Below are 22,843 nucleotides of genomic sequence, written 5' to 3' on the forward strand. Positions count from 1 at the left end.
AGTTAGGAAAAGCTGAATGGGGCATGCTAAGAAAACATAAACCATCACACAAACTAGTCAACAAGTGACACTACTTCCTGCCTAAGGTGATGGGAAAGCTGAATGCACCATCAGTAGATTCCCCCAGGAATCCATGATAAACATGCAGAGGCAGGTTGTGTGGGTGGAGGAGCTGGCCAACAGGGATGATGTCTCCAAAGCCCATAAGGATGGTATGAAGAAAAACTCTATGGAGGCAACGCGCAGGAGGAGGAGCCATCTCAGACACATGACTTCCTTCCAAGAACCCCAAGGAAACAGAAGTTCTTCTCACTCACAAGTAACTCCAACCTATAAAAATTTTAAAGGGTTTGCATTGAACTCTAATTTTGAGGACCTTGTGGCTCCGCAGCGCACGGCCTTAAAAGGAAGACAACACTTGGAACATAGGAAGGTGCCTTATACTGAGTCAGACACATTGGACCATATGGCTCAGTGCTATCTACACGGGTTGGCAGCAGTTTTTCAGGGTTTCAGACGGGGTCTCTCCCAGCCTTACCTGGAGATATCAGAGGTTGAACCCAAGACCTTCTGCATTCAAAGCATGTGTTCTGCCACTGAGCTATGGCTCTAGGACCAAGTTATTGTCAATATTAACATCCCTGGCACTTAACATAACCCTTATTTTCTTGCATGGACCTAGAAGCAGAGAGTCCCTGTTTGCAGCATTAGCTCCCTGCCTGTTTCTGTTTTAAGGGTAATTCATATTATGTGTAAGTTAACATCTAAGCTCCCCTTGTAGGCCATTTGCCTAAGAGTCTCAATCACCCCAGTTCCTCTTTCCCTATCACATTTCTCAGCAGATAGGTGCAGTTACCACATGAATAATAGACTCTATGTGTATGCTGCGGTGCCACTAGAACGGCAGAAAGCTGGAGAATTTGATATTAGCCACCGAAATCAGATTCCCTAAGGATTTCAGCTTTCTTTAAAAAGAAAAGAAAAGAAAAAAGATTAAATTCTAACCTTATACCTGGAAGCCGTGCCTGCTAACATATCAGAAGTTGGGTGTGGAGAGGCTAAATCTGCTTTCCACCGGTCAGGGGAAGGGACTCGTGCACGCTGAATAGCTCCCTGTGAATCACAGAATAAGGAGGCATATGACATAATTGCATAGTGTATGTAAGCACCAGAATTCCACTTTCCCTGTTTCTGAACTTGAGCTGATGTGGTGCAGCATTTTGATATTCTTAACACGGTTGGTTACAGACAGCTCTGGATATCAACATGCATAAGTCCCTCGCCCTTTAACACAAACGTATGGTGGCCTGTTGGGAAACAAATGACATCCCAGGTACACCACATTCAACGTGTGACCATAAAAAGGCCCCTAGAACTAGTAACATTTCTCTGAAGTGTTGGCTATAATTGTTGCTGTTTTTATCTGTTCACACACTCTTTCTCTCTCTCTTCCCTTTTCAAAAAAAACGCGCTGTAGAGTATATCTGGATGTCCAGGCAAGACAGGGCGAAGTTTCTGAATGGTTCCATGTTTAGGTGATACATCATCAATCAGACTTTGAGCATTGCATCATCACCAATAACCCACACAAACTGGAGGTGGCATTCAGCGGACTTGGGTTGTCCACAATCTCTATCATCTCACGAACCTGCTGTACTATATAGAACAACAGCTTTTTAAAGAAAAGAATATGTGTATATATATATAATCCATTTTGTTCATTTTATTATTTTTCTTGATGTTTTTTCCCCTTTGAAATCTATTTTAATCACTCTTTTGTAGTATTTTGACATAGGCTTGTAGTCACGTAGACCTACTACTTTGTGTATTTAGAAAAAGCCTAACCATAATATAACTGTTTATATATTACGAGGATTTTTTTTTTTTTTGGCTTTGCTTTTTAATAACCTCCCACCCCTTTATTTTGTTTTATGTACTTTTGTCGCTTAAAAGAAGCTGAAGTGGTAACACGATTCTCAGTTGACTGGTACCAATTCTGAAGCTAGAAAAACTTTTTTCAGGTGGAATTTAGCACACACTGAATTTAGAAGTAGTGTAAGCAAGACAAGTGAGCAGACATATTCTATTTATGCTGTATAGGGAATGGGAGGCTGGCTCAGTAACAAGATCTCTAGCAGTTCTTTGTATTAGTTAACCTAATTATATCTATTTTCGGCAATAAGGCAAGGACTACAAAGTTTTTTGTGCGTCCTTTTTCTATAAGTGCATTTTTTTGTTGTTGAAAAAGAGGCGATATAAGGTTTTTTGAAATTGTGATTTCTGAAAAAATAATAATACTGTAAATACAATTCCATTAACTTACATATAAACTATTAAAAAAGAGAAATGCATAATATTTTTGTGATGGAGTCAGACTAAGGCAGTTTCTGTACTGAACGGAAGAAAAAGACAAAGATTAGGGGGCCCCGATCTGCTGGAAGCTTCTCTTCTGCAAGTGAACAGAAGAGGCCCAAGGGCAGGGAACTGCCCTTCCTGGCTCCCATTCATCTCGCCAGCACATGGAACGGCAAAGCTCCCAGTGGGTCGCACCCTGACATTTTTAAACGTTTGAGATCGACTGCCAGAGCTGGCCCATAGCAGTTAGATCAACACTGTTTAGCTTGCTCTGTAGGTGTTAGACCTTATAACTGTACTAGCGTCATACCAGCATATTAACTAGACATCTGTGCACAGCTTATAAAGTAACAGTCTAGTTACATTTTTAAGTTAAGAAGGAAAAAAAACTGCTTTTCCCAAGATTGAAAAAGCTACAAATATAATATTTAAGACGGTATTTAAAAATCCAAGCACACTTTTTTTAACCATTCTTTAGATCACCTGACTGACTGTCCATCCATTTCAGCCACCCTGACGCCTTCTATAGCTCTCTGGCCAAGCGAGTCCACTTGGAAGCTCCCACGCTGTGGGCAGGGGGTGCAAATTAAGCCTTGCATCTTCTCACCTCATCCATTCTTTCCTATATTAACAAATTAGGGAAAGCAAACTTTTTTTGTTTTTGTTTTTAAAAAGAAAATATTGTTCTGAATACCTCAGTGCTACAAGTTTATCACCCTAGACGCAAGAGAAGATTTAATTTATTGTAGATGAAAACAGATTTGAAAAAAAAATGTATAAAAAACATCATTGCACTGTGACTGGTAGGGAAAAACTGACAATTTCCAATTTGCACATGTTTAATGTTTGGCTGTTATATATATGGTCCTCTGCTGGGGAGGAGTCTTATGAAGGATATTTTTTAATTTAATTTTTTAAATATGGGTCAAATAGGCCAGCAACAGCAACTCGAAGTACAACACAGTAGGTGATATTACAAGCATAACTATAGTGTGGATATATTCTTTTTTTTAACATTAATATTGACAAGGTTTATTAATATTTTTTTAAATTGTTACGTTTATAAATTTGGTACTCTAGGTACAGCCAGAATAAGACACTGAATGCGACATTTGTTAAGAGAAAAAAAGCTGCTGCGCTCCTATTTTTGTAAAACTTTACTAACAAGTAGGCTAACATAGTTGTTCAATAGACAAGTTAGAGCAAAGCATCTTTGAACACTCACCGAGGCACCATAATGCTAACCGTAAGGAGGGGGGAGGGTCTTGTTTTTAAACAACAAAAAACATGGGTTTCTTTGTTTGTTGTTGGTTTTGGGTTGTTTTTTGTTTGTTGGTTGGTTGGTTGTGTAATGTCTTTGGTTGTATTATTATTATTATTATTTTCTTATTTCAAAACAACCAGGTTTAAAAGCCAGAATGCTGGACGCTTTTTAAAATTGAGACTTGATCAAGTAGTACACTAAATAATAATAATACTATTATTATTAATAATAATAATAAAGAAAGAAAAGTAATTAACTGCAAACCAAATTCCCTGAGAGTCAAGTGTGTAAAAAAAAAAAAGTCAGGGAATTTTTTTATTATTACTCTTTAATCAATGTAGATGACATCAGAGTACCACCTATCAGGGACGACTTCTCTGAAGGCTCCTTTCAAATGATGTCGCGTTCTCCCTCCCAGGAGCTCTGCGCAGCTCCCATTCATTTCAATGGAGCTTTCCTGTGAGGAGTTCCCGGGAGCGTGTGCCTGTACTGTATACTACCATGTGTTCCTCCTCGTCATTCATTCCCTGTCACCTCATAGCCGATTATTTGATCATTGTTGTATGTTAATAATGTATAAAAATGACTATCTTGTAAGAGTGCTGTCCTGATGCTAGTGTAGTGACAACCCCAAACCCTTCTCTTTTCTTCTCTTTCTTCCTCTTCTAGTACATATTGGTAGTTGTATCGTAATTAAGGTTAAATACATAGATGTAGTTATTCAGATTTAGGACCAGTAAGGATAGAACTTTCTCTTATTTAAGACAAAACGAAATGCTAATAATTTTGGGCAGGTGTTTTTTTAAAACTTAAATTTTCTTTTTGTGTTTTTTTTCTTTCTGCTGATCTCATGTGGTTTCAACTAACCAAAGGTCTCACAATGTTAAAAAAAAAAAGAAGAAGAAGAAGGAAAAAAATGCTAGCAAAACTGCTGCGGCATTTTATAGATTCCCCCACCCTTTGACTTTTATAAAGAGGGTGTGCCATACTACCTTAAATGCTAACGCTAGATATGCAAAACTGGATTTTTTTAATTTATTTTTTAAAATAAAAAAGAGGGAGGCATGGTATAATAAAATGATTTTACTAAGAGAAAAAATATTTTTTTAAAAAAGAATGCTCAGAAGAAAAAAATTGATAACCTGTGTGAATATGTTTTAGATGTTTCTATGCCTTTTGAAAAGCCCCAGTGGCCCATAGCACAACTTGTGTGGAACCTGGTATGTTTCTGAAGTGGCATCCTAGGCTAAGGTTCATTTTAGTTCCCTCACTCATCTAGAAATCTGTTTCAAAGGATTTGGGTTCGTTTGTTTTTAAAAACAATTAATTTTAACACAGAAGGCTCAGCTGCATCTTTATTTTAGTCAAGGTGAGCAGGCAAAAAGCCCCATCTTCAGCATCTCATCATTTTGTTCCAAACTTCCCCTTCCAAACAATGCCTTGGAGTTAGCAAAAACCAAAATGTAGGAGCAGAATGGTGTAAACAGGGATTGAAAAGCACCACTCAAGTACTGTGGTGGATTCTTTACACACCTCCAGCTTTGTGCCTCAAGTTAAAAGTTAATTTTTAAAAACAATCTTGTGAAAACCAGAGACCAGGAAACTCTATGAGAAATTCTCTGCTTGTTTCCGTGGCATTTGGATGTCAAAATTGATCTAAAAGTTTGGAAAGAGCTTGGCATGAAATCCTGGCATACTTTTCTTTTTTGCTACTGACTTGAACAGAGGGCCAGAATTTCACTCACAGGATATTGGGAGTTTTTAATTCACATTGCCTGTTTCTCCTCCCACCGAAGGAGGGGAGGGGAGAAACAAAACACACTCCATCCAATCTTAACTTGATTAAAATGAAGAGCAACCTGTCCCTTTTTTGTTTCCTATTCTACATATTGTTCATTTTAATTTGAATTTGTAGCTTGGACTTTAAGGTAGCATGGCTCTGTTGCTGTAATTTTTTTCCCCTTGTACAGCAGTATATACACAAGCTGATGAATGTTACACATCTTGCTAGGCTAGTTGAATCATTGGGTAATTGTTGGTAAATAATAATGACCTGAAAGGTGTACAGACTTTTTTTAATTTTCTCTTCTCCATCACCCAGCTATTAACCCTGTACGATTCTTTCAATCTTGAGTGTGAATGAGGGCTAGGGACTCCAGCCACCAAACCACCCTGTTTCATTTGCCATCTAATTCAATGCAACATAAAACAAAACTAAAGCAATATAGTTTTCCTACATTTTTTTCTTGAAGGTCAGCCATGGTTGTGTAATATATATATTGCATATGAAATTGTTTACAAAAAAAAAAAACACTAACTACTTATTTTTTACTCTTGGGTGTATTTGTTTTGAAAGGTTTCCTTTTTGTTTTGTTTTGGGTTTTTTTCTGAAAAGCAAAATGGTTGGAAGAGCAAACTGAAGCTAGTCTAACTATGTTTTGAGTGACAGGGGGCCTTAGACACACTGGCAGATTCCCAAAAAATCTGCATCAATACACTGTAGAGTTTCATAAAGTGCGCAGAATCTAATTCCAATCCATTTTCTCACTGTGTGCAAGCACTACATGAGATTCTGCAAGCTAAGCAATACTTTAATACTGTAATAAAAAAATTACCAAAAAATAAAAGGAATTCAAAATCAAAGTGATCTGTTTGCCAGTTACCAAACAATCAGAATGTATTGTCTTGATAGAATTTTGTTTCAGACAAAAACAAACAAACAAAAAAAGAAGTCACCCGTGCTATAGAATAACCTGTGTTTGTACATATGCCAACACCACCACACATGTGTGGGATGTGAGTGTCAATTGAATTCTAGTGATAGCAAAATAATCTCACTGTATATGTTGTACATGTTTTGAATTCCATCAGTAAATCCAATGCAAAGTCTCAGCATTTTCAGGTGGTTCTAAATGTACTTAATCAACAATGACACAGTGGCCAGGCCTAGCCCCTTCCTTTTATATTTTAGTATGAACTGATGCGAACTTTGGTAGTGACTTTTTATATACATATATAAATATATATATACATACATATATATATATACGTGTATCTATATATATCAAGCATCTTTCAGGTCTCTGTGTATGGCTTTCTGAAGCCCTGTTGTAAAAATATACTACATGGATGGGGGTCTCTCACATCACAGATGTGGAAAGTATAATTTTATATTTGTATTTTCAAATAAATAAGTTTGTGAAAGGTTTCCATCCTCTACTGTGGTCCAGAAAATCAATGTGTTTGTCTCAGAAAAAAATAATAAAAAAATCTGTTTTGAACAGTGTTGTATGATGTGTCATTTGCATCAATCGCTTGACACCTAGCTGTTAATGTCTATTTTTCCACTTCCCTTACCTGCATTCATCTCAAAAAGGTGCCCATATGCTCTGGTTAGTCAATCATCATTTCTTAATTACTCTGTTACAGCGGACAAGGTGTTCTACGCATTTCCACATCTGCTAGGGAGGAGACATAAACCTACCTGGCATGAAGGTTCTTTTCTTGATAACTAGATGCCCCATTCTTTTAATCATGCTTGTCTCCTGTGCATCAGAACTCTGAAAGGCAAAGTTTCAAGAAAGACTTCAGGAGGATGTGTGTGACATCATAGCTCCCAGGGATTCATGGATTATTTTCCACAGTCCCCACCAGGTGGGTGCTTGCAAAAAGAGTCGCTGGGACTCTTAAAAACTAAAGCATCAAACCATTTATCAAGCCACGACCAACTAGCATCAAGTTGCCCATTATGGTTTTGGCTAATGAGGTGTTTAACTGCCCATCGGATGCAATTGCCTTGGAAACGGGGGCTTTCCATATTTTAAATGACTAATTTTTTTTTTTTACTGGTTATTTTAAATTGAGGGAGTTGAGAAAGACTGGCATGGCTTGTTCTCTTGCGAGCTGCACCGTGGTACTTATTAAAAACCATCCTTCTGCATCTCTAGGTTCCTTGATTCAAAAAAGCTTATCACTCTCTTCTTTTACAAAGAATATTAGAGCTGTCTGAAGAGGCGCAAGGACCTGATAGCATATAGTTCTTTGCCAGACTGGGCTTCAATGTATCTCTAATTTTGTATGGGGGAGATTCAGTATGACTCTATCCAGAGTGATATCAGATAGTCTACAAAGGTTTGCTTCAGCCCCCAATTCAGGCAGAACATCACTACCACTTTGCATTCACCACAAGGGTAGGGGTATTTTTTTTGCTGGGGCGGGGAGCTCTTTCCCATCTGACTTACTGTTATCTACACCATGAAGATAGCAGCTGGTGGCTCCTTGGGGCAATTAATTCCTGGGGCTAAAATCAAGAGGGAATGATGCAACAGGTGTGGGGAGCCAGGTGAGGCCAGAAGTGCTGTAAGGAGAGCCCTGCAGCTGGATCAGACCAAAAGCCCTCATTTATACCAGCATCATCACAGTGGCCAATCAAATGCCTTTGGGAAGCAGGCAAACAGGATCTGAGCGCACCTGTACTGTCTCTCCCCACTTGTGATACCCAGAAACTGGTATACTGGTTCTTGGTGAGTTCCAGCACCTCTTTTTCTATAAAAATAGCACTGCATAAAATATAATTAAAAAATCAATATAAAACACCACTAAAAGAATAGAATAAAAATAAATACACCGTGGATAAAACTGAATAGTACACACACACACGTCTTTAAGAGGCTTTAAAGCTGATTACCAATCTCAGCCTCTCAAATGCTGAAGTGGGAGCCATTCCAAGGGTGGGTGCCACCACTGAGAAGGCCCACTTTTCTGTTGTTACCAAGCGAGAATCCATTAGCTGCAGAATGACCAGCAGACTTTCCTCAGAAGATCTTACTGCTCAGCTTGGTCTGTACTGGGGGAAGTGAACTGCTAGGTACCCCGCTTTCAAGTGGCTTAGGGCTTTCCATATCAGCAACCAAACTTTTTGCTTGTCTCAGTAGTTAATCTGCCTCTTAACACTAATGTAATATAAGCAAACTGGGTTCCCCACTGTGTATCTTGAAAGCTGCATTTTACAGCAACCAAATCAGGCACGAGGGTAGTCCCATGTATAGTGCATTACAGTAATCTAGATGTGAGGTTACCAATGCATAGATTTAGATGGCAAAGCTATCCCTGTCCAGGAATCATAGATGATGAACCAACTAGTTGGGAATGGGTGCTCCAATCCACCGAGGTCACCTGAACCTCTAGTGATAGTGACATATCTAGGCACAGCCCAAAATATACCGCCGATCCTTCGGAGGCAGCATATACAAAGATGGAAAGTGTGCTAGCTGATAAATGACAGTAGCATAGAAAATTGCATTATATCAGGAGAAACTGCTTTGCAAAAAAAATAAATAAATAAGGGAAAACTGCATACCAAAATGTGCTTATTAGTAGAAATTCACACCCTAAAATTCTGATGAATTTTCATTAGAATCTTGTAATCACAAATTGTGACAGGAATGTTGGGAACTGAATTTAAGATCAGAAAAATGAAGAACTGAAAAGTGACAGTTCCATTCATCTCTACACACGCCTAACCAGAAACCCCTCAATGAATCAAAGATTGAAAGTTATAAGATACCTAGCCTTTCAGATGAGCTGGAACTTCACATTTTAAAAAAAGAAATAATCTAGCTCCTAGTTTCATCTTAGATGGCGACAAGGAAGGAAATGGGGACGGTGGAGACTCCACAAGGGTCTCTGCCCCCTCTAAGGGCATTTCTTCCATTGCTGAAAGAGAGACCTCAGCACTCAGGTTGCTTAACAAGAGAAGATGGACTTGGGGCTGCTGCGGTTGAAGGTCAGCGCCCTGCTGACTGCGGGATGGCCTCGTCTCTGGAAAGCAGTCAACCCATCAAAGCCTTAATGGGACTGATGATTAGTGAGGTACCGAGGGAAAAATTAGATTAGAAAAACAAATGAAAATCATTTAGGAAGTGGGGCTTATTCGCGGTGGAAGGCTGCTGCTGTATCAAGGCAGGCAGGCAACAATTTGACTTCCATCCAGGAGAAGGAGAGCAGGTCTGGAATACATTAGTGTGGTGGGAGGCCGGGAATAGCAGCCACTTAACCCTGTCATTCAGCAAACATTAGTGAATTATGAGTGTGTTACTTGTTGGGTTATGCGCTTGCAAAATGCCCAACGGCCTCCTATATCTCAGCTAAAAATATGCTCTTGCGCCTTTGGTGTCAACAAACTGATTTTTATTTTTATTATTACAGACACTCCCCACACAGCTACCCACTCCCCAAGTGATCAGAAATAGGTTTTCTGTTCCCCTTGCAGCTTCTGAAAAATTTAAATCTGAATCCTAAGCCAAGCTTGTGAAATAAGCCAAAATTTCCTCTCCTTGTCAAATTACTACCCTTGATGAAGAAAGCAAGTCCTAAAAATGCAATTTAGGACCTTTTCTTCATGCCGTAAACAATGATGGTAGATTACAATGGGTTTAAAATGCTGTTTGAACTGTTCTTACTATGTAACCTGAGCTGCAGATAGATGCATTGGGGGCGGGCAGAATGATGGGAGGGAGAGGGAAGTTCCTTTTTGCTAATAGCTGTGGGGTGGAGCTTGTCACAAGAGTAAAATAAGATCCAAAATTATTCAAAGGCTGTTTGAAGGAAATTCTTCTATGAAGAGGGTTGGGGTTTTTGTACCTTTTCTATTTAAAAATCCATGAATGGGTGCTCTGTGCCCAAAGGCTGAAGACCAGCTAACTAGTTTTCAGCTAGTTGGAGGTGGTATGACAAAGAAGCCATTTCCTGTGGTGTCCCTGAGGCCTCTGATGAGAAGCTTCTACAGGTTTGTGACGTATTGCCCTTTGGGTGGTCATGCCTTTATTATGTCCTTCATGAACTCTTTCAGGAAAACAAAAAAAACCCCCCAAAAATGCCTGTCTCCAATCAAAGCAAGTTTCTAGATCTCATGGTAGGAGGGGATGGATAGATCAGCCGGCACACCGCCCCCCATCACCTGATGTTTTTTAAACTGGTGATTGACCTTGGTGCTGTCTGCATGCAGAGCACGCACTCTGCTATCCATTTGTGGACTCCCGCCTTTCCTTTTCCCACAACTCATTTCCCGACTCAGTGTCCTTCCAACTCACCTACGATTCCTACATTTCAGTCCTGAACCCACCTGCCCCAGTCTTTAAAAAGCTGCACCGTGGAAGCAGAACGAACTGCACAATTATGCAGCTATGAGGGTTGGTCGAACTGTTAGGCACAGAAAGGCAACCACTGCAGGGGGCAGAGGCTGGGGAACAGCTGCCCCACACGGAACAAGAGCTGTGTCTGCCGTGTGGCCTGTCCTGGCCCCCTAAACTAGCTGCTGCCCTCAGGTGTGGCGGAGGAGCAACTTGGGAAACTAGGAAGCTGCTCTATACTGAATCAGAACATGGTCCATCCACCTCAGTAGTGTCTGCACTGACAGGCAGGGGCTCTCCAGGACTTTAGGCAGGGAGCATTCCCAGCCCTGTCTGGAGCTGCCACTGGGGATTGCCCAAAATGTAGCAGAGTCAGGGGGTGGGGCTTCTGGATCGCACTGATAGCCCTTACCATTCCCTCCACAATTCATGTGCAGAGGCCAGCAGCCTCATAGTTAAATACAACGCTGTTTGAAACCCTGTTTGAAAGTTTGAAAGTTTGGACTGTTTGAAAGTCCAGTGGTGGCCGACCTATTTTGTTCTTGTTGATTATTTGTTTACAGTCGTGTCACAAATCCAGTCCGAAGTAGGAGGCAGGCCATTTTTGCGTTTCTGTGACCCACTGAGTACATCTCTTTGGCACTGGGGAGGTCAGCACAAAATGCTGGCCTCATTCCATGTCCTACCTAGGTTTGCGAGCGTCCCTGTCCAATGTGTGCACCCCCAAATTCCTTCGAACACTACTGCTTTGGGCACCAATACCTCAGGTTGCCCTCATGCACTAATCTGTTGCTGCTTTCCCTTCTGCAGGGATATAAGCCAACACTACAGCTGGTCAGGCACCATAACTAAACCCATCGCTGTACGTCGTGCTCCCCAGTCTGTAGGATGTGCAACAGTTGTCTTAGAGCCAGGGGCCTGGCTTCTGGTTATTATTATAATTAAGGTCTTAACCCGAGGTACTACAGTGGTACCTCAGGTTACAGACTCTTCAGGTTACAGACTCCGCTAACCCAGAAATAGTACCTCGGGTTAAGAACTTTGCTTCAGGATGAGAACAGAAATCGCACAACAGCGGAGCAGCAGCAGCAGGAGGCCCCATTAGCTAAAGTGGTACCTCAGGTTAAGAACAGTTTCAGGTTAAGAATGGACCTCCAGAACGAATTAAGTTATTAACCCGAGGTACCACTGTACTTCTGGGTTAGCGGAGTCTGTAACCCAAAGTGTTTGTAACCCGAGGTGTTTGTAACCCGAGGTGTTTTTAACCCAAGGTACCACTGTACAAGTTACTGATTTTGTCTGTCATAAAAGTATACAGTTTCCATCCAGAGAGAGATGCTGTAGGAGGAACAAATTAAGGCTACTTTGAAAAAGTTTTCTTTTTAGGTAGGGAAATGACCCAACCCAGCCAAGATAGTGCAATTTCCGCAATTTCCACCATAGCTGAACTTTTGCTGAGCTCACCACCTTGCCTCACGTTCCTTACTGGAGAACAAAATAACTGCATTGTGTTAAGCAGTTTCTGCTATAGTTGCTTATTAATCTGCAGCGCTCTCTCTCTCTCTCTCTCTCTCTCTCTCTCACTCACACACTCACACACACACACACACACACACACTTTCAGCCTCCTCCCTCTGCTGCTGGAATGAAGATCTAGCCGCTATCAAGCCCACTCATGGAAGCTGTTTAGCAGCGGAAACCAAAACCAGCATTTATTAATTATCAACTTAAGTGCCTCCTTTCATGGATATTTTCAAGGGCCTCCTTATTATTAATAAGAATAATAAAACAGAGTGTGCTTATTAAAGCTCATTCGTTATACAGCATATTGATTACCGACGGGGGGGGGGGGTGCACCGATTAAAAATGCACACGTTATACTTGCCACCCCTGCATAGCATTAATTTTGAAAGCTGTAATTCAGACTGATTATTACCCTAAGGATCTTCCTTTTTCTTTCTTTCAAAAATAGAAATTTTTCTATTCTACTCCTCCCCCCACCACACACACAACCCTCACACATATGGAGAAGATCAAATAACTGCCTTCTATAATGGTCCAACCAACAATTGACTCCTATAAACACGGTAAACAAACTTGATCAAAGTGAATCATCTCTTCCACTTCCTCTAGGGAATTAGCTTTTATTCTAAACTATTCTTGGTAGCCAAGAATTTGGAATTGACAGATGTGGTTGCATTCACACTTTACATGCTTGAGCCCCTCCAGAAAAGTTTTTTTGGGGCGGTTATATTCTACAACATGTCAGTTACACAGTAATGGTGCAATGGTAGCGTCCACACATTCTGCTTTTTTTATAGTGCAAGAAATGTGCTATAGCACACATACACTCAGCTCCCAAGAGCATTTCTGATATGAAAAGTTATAGGATTTCAGCAGGAAGCTATGGGATATGCACCAATTGGAAACAAAGCTATATGCCTGCCCTGAAACTTTTGCAAGAGCAAACAGGAATGAAAGTGGGGTTGTATTTAACTGCGCCGATACCAGCATGAGCACAAAACATCGTGAATATGAAATAAAAAAATATGTCCGGAAGGGCTTTAAATGCGAACTGAATCCAACTCCTTCCGTATCCCTAACAGATGCTGGTTAAACATGCATGGGATTGGGCTGCCTAAAAGATGATGCTCTCCCAGCTAGTATAACAGTGGCCATTGATTAGTAAAGGTGATGTTATCCCCAAAACAAATTTGGAGATCTAAGCACTCCAAGCACCCAACACCATGCCACGACTGATTGGCATGTTTAACCAGCATCTGTTGGGGAAACGGAAGGAGTTGGATGACCTGCAGGTGACAACTGTGCTACATGTGACAACTGCAGAGCAGAGCAGAAAAAGAAGCCTTATTACATCCCTAGTTGGGAACCACAGGTGAGTCATATTCTGTCTTAAGGAAAATCATGCCTTATTATTTACAGAGAACCAGGCCCAGGCAGAGGGCTTTCTCAGTAGTGGCACCCTCCCTGTGGAACACCCTCCCTTCAGATGTCAAGGAAATAAAGAACTGTATAACCTTTAGAAGACATCTGAAGGCAGCCCTGTATCAGGAAATTTTTAATGTTTGATGTTTTATTATGTTTCAGTATATGCTGTAAGCCGTCTAGAGTGACTGGAGAAACCCGGCGAGATGGGCGAGGTATAAATAAATAAAATTATAATAATTGTTGTTGTTGTTATGCCACTGGCCTCGCTACCACTTCCTTGTTTATTTCAAAAATCTAATTCATTCTAGTACAGACACACACACACTTAACACTTTGGTATGTTGCATTCAAAGCAGCTTATGACTTAATCAAAACAAAAGAAGAGTCAGACATCAAAAATCAGTAATTCTAACATAAAACAACACAACAATGAAACACGAATAGTGGTGCCAATTTTACAGAGCAATCTTCAGAGATTTAAAACTTGCTGGAACAGCGGCAGCAACAAGTCCTAACTGCCGACCTAAATGCAACAAGAGGTGGAACCTGGCAGAAATCCTGGAGGGCATTCTGTGATCTAGGTACAACCACTGAGAGATGCCCACCTGCATGATGGAAAGTGTCCACTCCCCATTGTGGCTCCCCAGCTTCTACTAGTGGCATAATATACTGCCTTTGAAAATGGAGGTGGCATAGAAAACTCTCCTCCATGAGTTTGCTTACGTTTTCATTGTACAGTCCCATATTCTAAAGTGCCACAAGGTGTTTTGGCTCACTTAATATATCTAGCTATCTGTATCATTTAACATGTCATATGATGCACAAGGATTCACTCTCATTTTTAAAAATACAGAAAGGGGGTTATTCCCAGACTTTTTACCTCCAGCATTGTTGAATACAGGGCCCCCACTGAGTCAAGGGCTCCCCCAATTGTTTCCTGACACTTGACCCCATTTCCTGTATTAGTTTACTGGTGGAGAAACAAAACCTTTTACAATCTTGTGTGAAAAATGTGAACTCTAAGAGGCAATTTCTCAGGCAGCCAGGAAGCCCTTATTTTAGCTTTTTAGTGAACGAAAGCAAAAGGGCTGTTTCCAAGAGGTCCTGGCTTTGTTTGGTCCCCTTTCCCCCCTTTTTCCCCCAGCAACAGCTGCTGGGCTAGACAGACCCCCTTTGATATCATGCCATGAATCCACTTACAGATGCTTTGTCATGCTGTCATCTATGCTCATAAAACAGTCAGAATTGGCTATTCAACAAACACACAATCCAGAGGTGGGGTGGGGGGAGCCTGAGGCCCTCAGCATTAGAAAAGACCCCCACAAAGAGACCCATGGCCACAAAAGATCCAGCGCAACCCTGGCATGCCCTTTATCTTGCCTGGACTACAAAGGATCTGCAGTGAGGAGATCTAAACAGCTCTCTGAAGCTTTTTATAACCTTTAGCAGACTCTGTTACCACAGCCACTGAATGAGGCAGAAGATTTTGCACCTGCCCACCCTTGAAAGACATCTCAGGCTGAGGCTCCTTGCCCAAAGGCACCAAACAACTTCCTGGCTGAATGGATATTTGTATTAATCATAGAGATATAATAGAATTGTAGAGTTGGAAGGGACCATCTAATCCACCCACTTCAATGCAGGAATCTTTCACCCATCGTAAGACTTGAACCCACAACCCTGAAATTAAGAGTCTCATGTTCTATCAACAAATATCTAGCCATTAAATGGAGCTTTCAAGCATTATCTTGTTAGAATCCTTATAGCAACCCTGGAAAGTAGGCTGGTGTCATCAACTTAACAAGAGAGATGGGGCGCCAAGGTGTAGCCAAAACGACTTGCCTAAGCCGCCTGGTCACTTTGTGGTGGTGGGTGAGATTTCTCTGCTTATAGTTCAGTCTCTTGGCCACATATGCAGCCACAGTTCACAGAGATGACCCAGCATATCCAATAACTTCTCCCAACAGCTCACAATCTGTCTCACATTCAGTTATACAGGTAGAACAAAAAGGAACACAGCCACCCACTCACCCAGATCCCATTAGGCCACACACGTTTTTGAAAACATACTGACTTTCTGAGAAGGAATGAAGGCTGAGGTACCAAAGTGACAAGAATAGAAAATGGCTTCCCTCACCTACCTTGAGGGAGCAGGCTGTTGCTGGAAGGACAAGGCACAAGGCCTACTGACGCTCTTGCCATAATTTCTAATTCTGTTTCCAAAACTTGTTACACACCACCTATTCATGTCCAGTAGTACACAATTGACACCCTCCAGGAGTGATGCTTCCATGTCTTCCACATGCACTGCTTCAGGAAGATTTTGGGCAGGACAGAGTCTCAAAGAAAGATGCGCTCTCGCAAGCCCACATTCCCAGCTTGGTCACTTTCCTGTGGTCATGTCCACAAAATGGAAGATAGCAGGATCCCAGAGATGTGCTCTACAGGGAGCTGGCTTTAGGCACCAGGCCTGTTGGTAGACCAACTCTGCGTTACAAAGATGTCTGCAAAGTGACATGAAGGCTGGCAACATCAGCCCTCCCATGTGGGAATCCCTTGCAGATGACTGGTCCTGTATCCACAGCAGTCACCAGAGGAGGAATGACCACTGGGAGGAGCACAGAGAAAAATAACGCCATGGTGCATCTGCAGCAACACAACCGGACGCTGCTCCAGCTGCAATAAAACATGTCGCTCCCATATTGGTCTCTATAGCCAAAACAGGCACAGTAGCTCTCAAACGATTTGAATTCACCCTCAAAGGTGCACTCTTTGATTATCTCCCGAGACTGACAGATGCCAACCACCAAGCATCCAGTACACAATAAAATGAAGAACCTATCAACTGTATCTTAAAATATTAAATGATGACAATAATTATGATTGAAAATCAGTAGTAAATGAATGATAAATAAATGGTTGGATCTCCCCCCCCCCCCGCCCTTCAGTGTTTCTGTAATGTGGAAGGTATTTCGGACCTTGTTTTCCTCCCTTTGCAAAACAGCCTTTTTGTTTGCCAATCCAAGTCACAGAGGCAGCTGCTAATTTGCTTTTTTAAAAGCATGGTGCATATCCATGGCATCTTGTAAATTTGCGACTCTGTGAAAGGGAAGCCATCTGCAAAGGCCAGAAGGAAAACTCTCCTCTTGTGTTGACAGACACAGTGATGTAAACAGATCCCTTTTTATGTAGCAAAGCTGTTTGTGTCAGATCCGCAGAGACTTTGTTTCCAGGATATTGTGGCAATAGCACCATAAGGACGTTTTCTTAATTCGGGGGGCGGGGCAGAATGAAACAGTAAATCACCTAAATGAAGCCCCTTAAATGTGGATGCAATATACCGACTGTCTTCTGGTGTTCCACAGTGGCTTAGGGTAACAGCTGCATGAGAATCTTGGCTCCGACAACTATTAGTACATGGCAGGAGGGCGAGGATGACAGAGAGAGAGGGATAAGTAAGATGGACCTAGGACTGGTGGGGAGAACCCCCACTGCCAGTGGGAGAACCAGGAAAGGGCTTAGAACTGATAGGATCATTGGTGAGGTAGACCTTGGTGTCATTGGTAACATGTTCAGTGAGAAGAGAATAGCAGGAAACAGCCCTGATCATCACCCTGGAAATTATGGAAAATGTATATGGGACCTCACCAGCTCTAATTCTGCTGCCACTGCTAAGTAAGCTGCCTGTGGACACACCGACAAGAGTAGGCATGACACCAGAGGGTCTTTGACAAGAGACTTCTCAAATCTGTCACTGTCAAGGAGGTACCCCCTAGAGCTCTAAATAGGACGGAGCTGAGGAAGGGAGGTTCTTTTTTGCCCCCATCCTGCTTTCCATCTGAGTTCATGGGGAACCACCATGGACACAGAGTGAAACAATACCTGCTAGTTTGCTGTGCACTGATACTGAAAAAGAGATGTGAGCCATCTTTTTTATTTTTAAAAAATGCTATTTTCACAAACGCCCATTATCACAATATTGGACCCGAATTTGTGCCGCCACAAATTCAGCCACATGTCAGCACAGCCCAGTGTGCATTGGAACAAAAAGTTACAAGAACATAGAAAGAGGACTGCTGGATCAGGCCAGAAGCCCGCCCAGTTCAGCATCCTGTTCTCATCGTGGCCAACTGGGTGCTCCAATGAGAAGCCCAAAAGCAGGAACAGAACACAACAGCACTCTTCCCATCTACAATTCGCAGCAAGTGGTATTCAGATAGCGTTCAGACCTCCAACAGTGGCATGGCCTTGGTCCAGTATATCTGAAGGAGCGTCTCCACCCCCATCGTTCTGCCCGGACACTGAGGTCCAGCTCCGAGGGCCTTCTGGCGGTTCCCTCACTGTAAGAAGCCAAGTTACAGGGAACCAGGCAGAGGGCCTTCTCGGTAGTGGCACCCGCCCTGTGGAACGCCCTCCCTTCAGATGTCAAAGAGAAAAAACAACTACCAGACTCTTAGAAGACATCTGAAGGCAGCCCTCTTTAGGGAAGCTTTTAATGTTTAATAGGTTATTGTATTTTAGTGTTCTGTTGGAAGCCGCCCAGAGTGGCTGGGGAAGCCCAGCCAGATGGGCAGGGTATAAATAATAAATAATGATGATGATGATGAACATGATGATGAACCCTATTTTAAAGCCATCCAAGTCAGCAGCCATCACTACCTGAATGCAGCTATATCGGTGCAAGGCACTCTGCACTGTCACTTAAAGGATGAAGTGAAAAGAATCTCCGACAGAAGGCTGGGAAAAGATCTACCTCTGCCAAAGACCTTGGGAGAGTTGATGCTGGCCAGAGTAGACAGTGTTGGACAGGATGGGCCTGCAGCCCAACTCCATATGAGACACCTCATGTGTACATCATCACAATAAACCTTGCAGCAACCCCATAAGGTGGGCAGAAATGCATAGTAGCATAATAAATCCTTGCCACACGCAGCCTATATCGATGCTCTGGAGAAATGTTGCTTCCCTTCTCCATTTGTCCCGTCAACTCTTTGCTTTCATGATGCATAACTCAACTTGGTGCAACATCTGCTTTTCAGTAATGAGCTATCATTCTCATCCTTGAACAATTATACCCATTAATACGTGTCACCTATCTATCCAGGGGAAAAAGAAAAAAAATCTCAGCCCTTTATTACTATAAAGCCTACGTATTTGGGTATTCTTTTATGATAAAGCCGTATTATCCAACAACAACCAGAACAATGTAGCAGATAGATTGTTGGACAGATGAGATAGACCAAACTCACTTTTGCAGGTCACCTCAGATCCCCAGTTATATGATAAACTTTCAATGGTCTAGGAGTGATTCCCTCTATACTGTACCAAAGAACCCTGTGAACTACCATTTAGGGCTAGGGATGTATTTAGAAGGGTACGCAGCACACTCATCAAACTACAGTGGTACCTTGTGTTACAAACGCTTCAGATTACAGACTCCACTAACCCGGAAGTAGTACCTCAGATTAAGAACTTTACCTCAGGATGAGAACAGAAACTGCACGGCGGCGGCACAGCAGCAGCGGGAGGCCCCATTAGCTAAAGTGGTACCTCAGGTTAAGAACAGTTTCAGGTTAAGAACGGACCACCAGAACGAATTAAGTTCTTAACCAGAGGTACTACTGTACAATTGTTATGGGAGGAATCATTATACATAAAGCACTGGTTAATTTTTAGCAAAAAGTGGTGTTGGGGCTCACTCCTGGATACAGAATTATTTGATCTAATCCCCTAATCCCTGATGTACAAGGACACTCTTTACTTACTTAAAATGCACTCTGAACATCTCCAGGAGCATAAATCAATAAAAAACAAAAAACAAAAAAACCAGAAAAATATTCTAAAGAATCCACCATTAAATCTAGAGTCATGCACTTGGTAGATCCCAAGATGCTGTCTGAAATTAAGTCTTTACTTGAAATCTAAAATCTGATTAAGAAGGGGGTAACATGAGTCTATTGGAAGAGCAAGTTCCAGCATGTTGGTGCCACAGCTAAAAAGACTATATTGTATCACCATTAGTGATGGGTGAATCTGCCAGTTTTGGTTTCTCTCAGTTTCTCCATTTTCCTGTCTTAGTTCAGTTCTCCACATTTCCACATTTGTTTTTTGTTTTTTAATGTAAAAAAAATATCTTCCACATATCAGTGTGCATTTATACACATTACTTGATTGGTGAACTGCATTGCAAATTTCAGAAAACTGCAGATTTTGGAAGATGGCAACATTTTTAGTTTGCAAATTGTTTTGGAAACTGTGAATTAGGTACAGCCACCTTTAAATGAGCACTGAATCAAATTTCCCTCCATCTTTAAGTTCCCCACCTTGTATTCCCAGACTGTGGAATACTACCTTGCATCCCCATGCTTAGGAAACTTTTCCACGAGATGAGTGGAATTATTTAATTGGTGAAATCTTGCATTAAAACACAACAGTACTCGAGGAAAAATGTGCTTTGGGGAAGCAGTAATACAGCGATACAGCATTTTCTAAGAGCAAGCCAATCAGAAAGGTAACACAAGGTACAGCAGCAGGACACAGGGGTAAAATAAACAAGAAAAAAACTAATCCCAAAGAAGGGCAACGTGAGAAAATTATGGCACACAACTAAAATATAAGAGGGCAAGCTTGTGACATAACCAGGAGGAGGGTAACATGGATATTTATGTGCATGTATTTGATGTGGTAACAAGCTGGACCACAGAACAGTCCAAGCATCTATCAGAATAGTGAATACACAGCTGCACTGCGAAGCAGCACAAATTATCACCAAAACTAACTTATCTTAACTGAAATGGGAATCTTGGTTCACTTTCTTATTTGCTTTGGTTGCAAGCAAACCCAAAGGCACCGGCATTCCTTTAATTTGCACAACTTAGCTGTCCTGGCCTTTCCTGCCCTGAGATGCCTGGGGGGAGATTGCAAATGTGAGTGGAGGGAGGGGGAGATTCCCCACCGCACTCCCCCAGGTTGATCAGACAGACAGGCTAGTTATCCAGCTGCCCTCTGCTAGTGAGAGATCTGGCGCTTCCTGCCAGCCCACGCACCGCGGGCTAATTGACATGACATATTGACTGGCACTCTTCCGGGGAAGCGGGCAGGAAGGACTGCGCATACCATTCCAGCTCGGCAATAATTACTGATTAAAAACTAGTTAAAAGGCAATGAAGACTGAAACGTACATTAAACCAAACGACCCTCATCTATAGCAAAGCCACAGATAGATTGGCGCGATTATGAAATCATCGCTTAAAATGTCTACAAACATTAATGGCTGTTTGAATTTCCCAGAGATTTATGGGGAGAGAGAGTGGCTAATTTCACCTGGGCTGCTGCTTTCCCTTCCTGTGCTGCTGCCACAGCCCTTGATGCAAAACCCACAGACAGTTGCCTTTGTTTGTATGCATGTCTTGAATCCCAGGGCCTGCAAAATACACCGTCTTCTATTTTTAAGCCTGCATAATTAAATCCTTTGCTTCATTGTTTTGTAAATGGAAAATGACACCAGTAGCAAAATTAATAACTTTAGAGATGTACCAGGAAGCCAGTGTGCTCTCTGTGTTTCTTGCCGCAAGTGAAATGTTCATTAATGCTAAGGGTATAATAAGCTGCTTCTCCCCTCTGAGTCCCTCGCCCCCTCCTTCTTTCCCCATCATTTAGGAAGTTTTAGTGTTTGTGTGTATAGTATCTGGCTAATTTGGGGTCATTATCTCAGCAGTCACTTTGGGGCACCTCGGTGCCTTGATTTGAGACAAGCATTCAATCTTTTCTCTTCCTCCAATTTAAAACACAGCGGTGAACAAAACCTAAAGAGCCCTCCTGTACCAGTGTGTGCAATCAAATTTAGTCGAAATAAACATTCAGATGACTTGGCCAGACCGGCTGGAACAAAGGCTCATCTGCTTCCACATAGCTCGCACTCGGCACCAGCAGGGTCAGCCCCGCCCCAGGAGCAACAACTCTTCATCAAATCAGATCAAGATAATCAAGGTAACTAGAAAGCTGCGAGGCTTGGTAGTTCAGAGGTCAAACTACAAGCAAGCAACGCAAATCTCAACTCTCTGCTTTTTAAATAGTGGTTTGAGATTTCACCCCTATGGCCCACCCATCTTTCTTCTGTCCCTATAGCCTAACTCAGACAGCAATTATCCAGAAACTGAGTATGTGGATGGCATCCTGGGTTCACCTCAAGGACCACCTCTCCCCATATGAACCGACCCAGACCCTGCAGTCATCATCCATGAGATGTCCGGAGGGTGGCAACATGAGAACAAGCCTTTTCTGTGGTGGCCCCCCGTTAGTGGAACACTCTCTCCAGAGCAGCTCACCTGGCACCTACATTACCGATTTTTAGGCATCAGATGAAAAGGTTTCTCTATAACCAGGTCTTTGGATGATTAAACCTTTTATGGCCTTTTAACTCTACAGAGGAAGGTTATTGGTTGGTTGGTTTTTATGTATTTTGTGCTTTAATTTTTGTATTTTTATGTTGTGAGCTGCCTTGTGGTCTTCAGGTGAAGGGCGGTATACAGATTTAATAAATATATAAAGGAATATGCTTAAGATGCAGATTGTGCATTTATATTTAATAATCAGTTTTTAATAAAAGAAAAGGCATATACCAGCTTCCTCATGAAATTCTGAGCAGGAAGGTCTGTAGAAGGCAAACTGGCAACATCTGATCAGCATATAGAAATTGCAACCCAGATATCGTTTTTCCATGGATGGTAATCTTTATTAAGCGACTCACTGCCCTCTTTACAATCAGCGAGGAAAGGTATCATTCAATAGCTGATTTGACAGACAGGCCTGGTTTGCATGCAGCGCCAAACCACGGTTTAATGCAGCTGTAGGGAACCTTTGGTGCTGAATGATGGTGCTGAATTACAACTCCCATCATCCCTGGCCATGAGCCACACATCCAGAGGCTGATGGGGATTGTGGTTTTAGAACAAAGATTCACCACAACTGTATTAAAGGATCATGGTCAGACCTGCAGAGACTTTGGTCCTTCCGATTTTGCCCATCTTAAACCCCCATCAGCCGAGCCAGAACAGCTAGTGGCCAGGGATGATGTAAGTCATCACTGGGAAGACTGAAAGTTCCGTATTCCTGGCTTTTAGTTACGTGCACGAGCATCTAGTGA

The 22,843-nt window shown here is 42.0% G+C and overlaps 1 protein-coding gene and 1 long non-coding RNA gene across 52 annotated transcripts in view; one reads left to right on the forward strand and one right to left on the reverse strand.

Moving 5' to 3' along the window:
• MSI2 (musashi RNA binding protein 2) overlaps positions 1–3,018 on the forward strand; it is a 450,658-nt gene extending 447,640 nt beyond the window's left edge. For all 46 annotated transcript variants that reach the window (XM_083714630.1, XM_083714661.1, XM_083714631.1 and 43 more), the window contains one exon: positions 1,478–3,018. Coding sequence is in view for 12 of the 46 variants with exons in the window: in XM_083714640.1 (XP_083570766.1) it covers positions 1,478–1,539 (62 nt within the window). In the remaining 34 variants the exon portion in view is untranslated. The remainder of the gene's footprint in view (positions 1–1,477) is intronic.
• Positions 2,780–22,843, reverse strand: part of LOC310832726 — an 84,059-nt gene continuing 63,995 nt past the window's right edge. For all 6 annotated transcript variants that reach the window (XR_014558369.1, XR_014558370.1, XR_014558371.1 and 3 more), the window contains 2 exons: positions 7,104–7,179; positions 2,780–2,977 (listed from right to left, as the gene is read on the reverse strand). This is a non-coding gene — a long non-coding RNA (uncharacterized lncRNA). The remainder of the gene's footprint in view (positions 2,978–7,103; positions 7,180–22,843) is intronic.

This window comes from Podarcis gaigeae (genome assembly GCF_964106915.1).
Source record: "Podarcis gaigeae genome assembly, chromosome: 15".
In the NCBI taxonomy this organism is placed as follows: Eukaryota; Metazoa; Chordata; class Lepidosauria; order Squamata; family Lacertidae; genus Podarcis; species Podarcis gaigeae.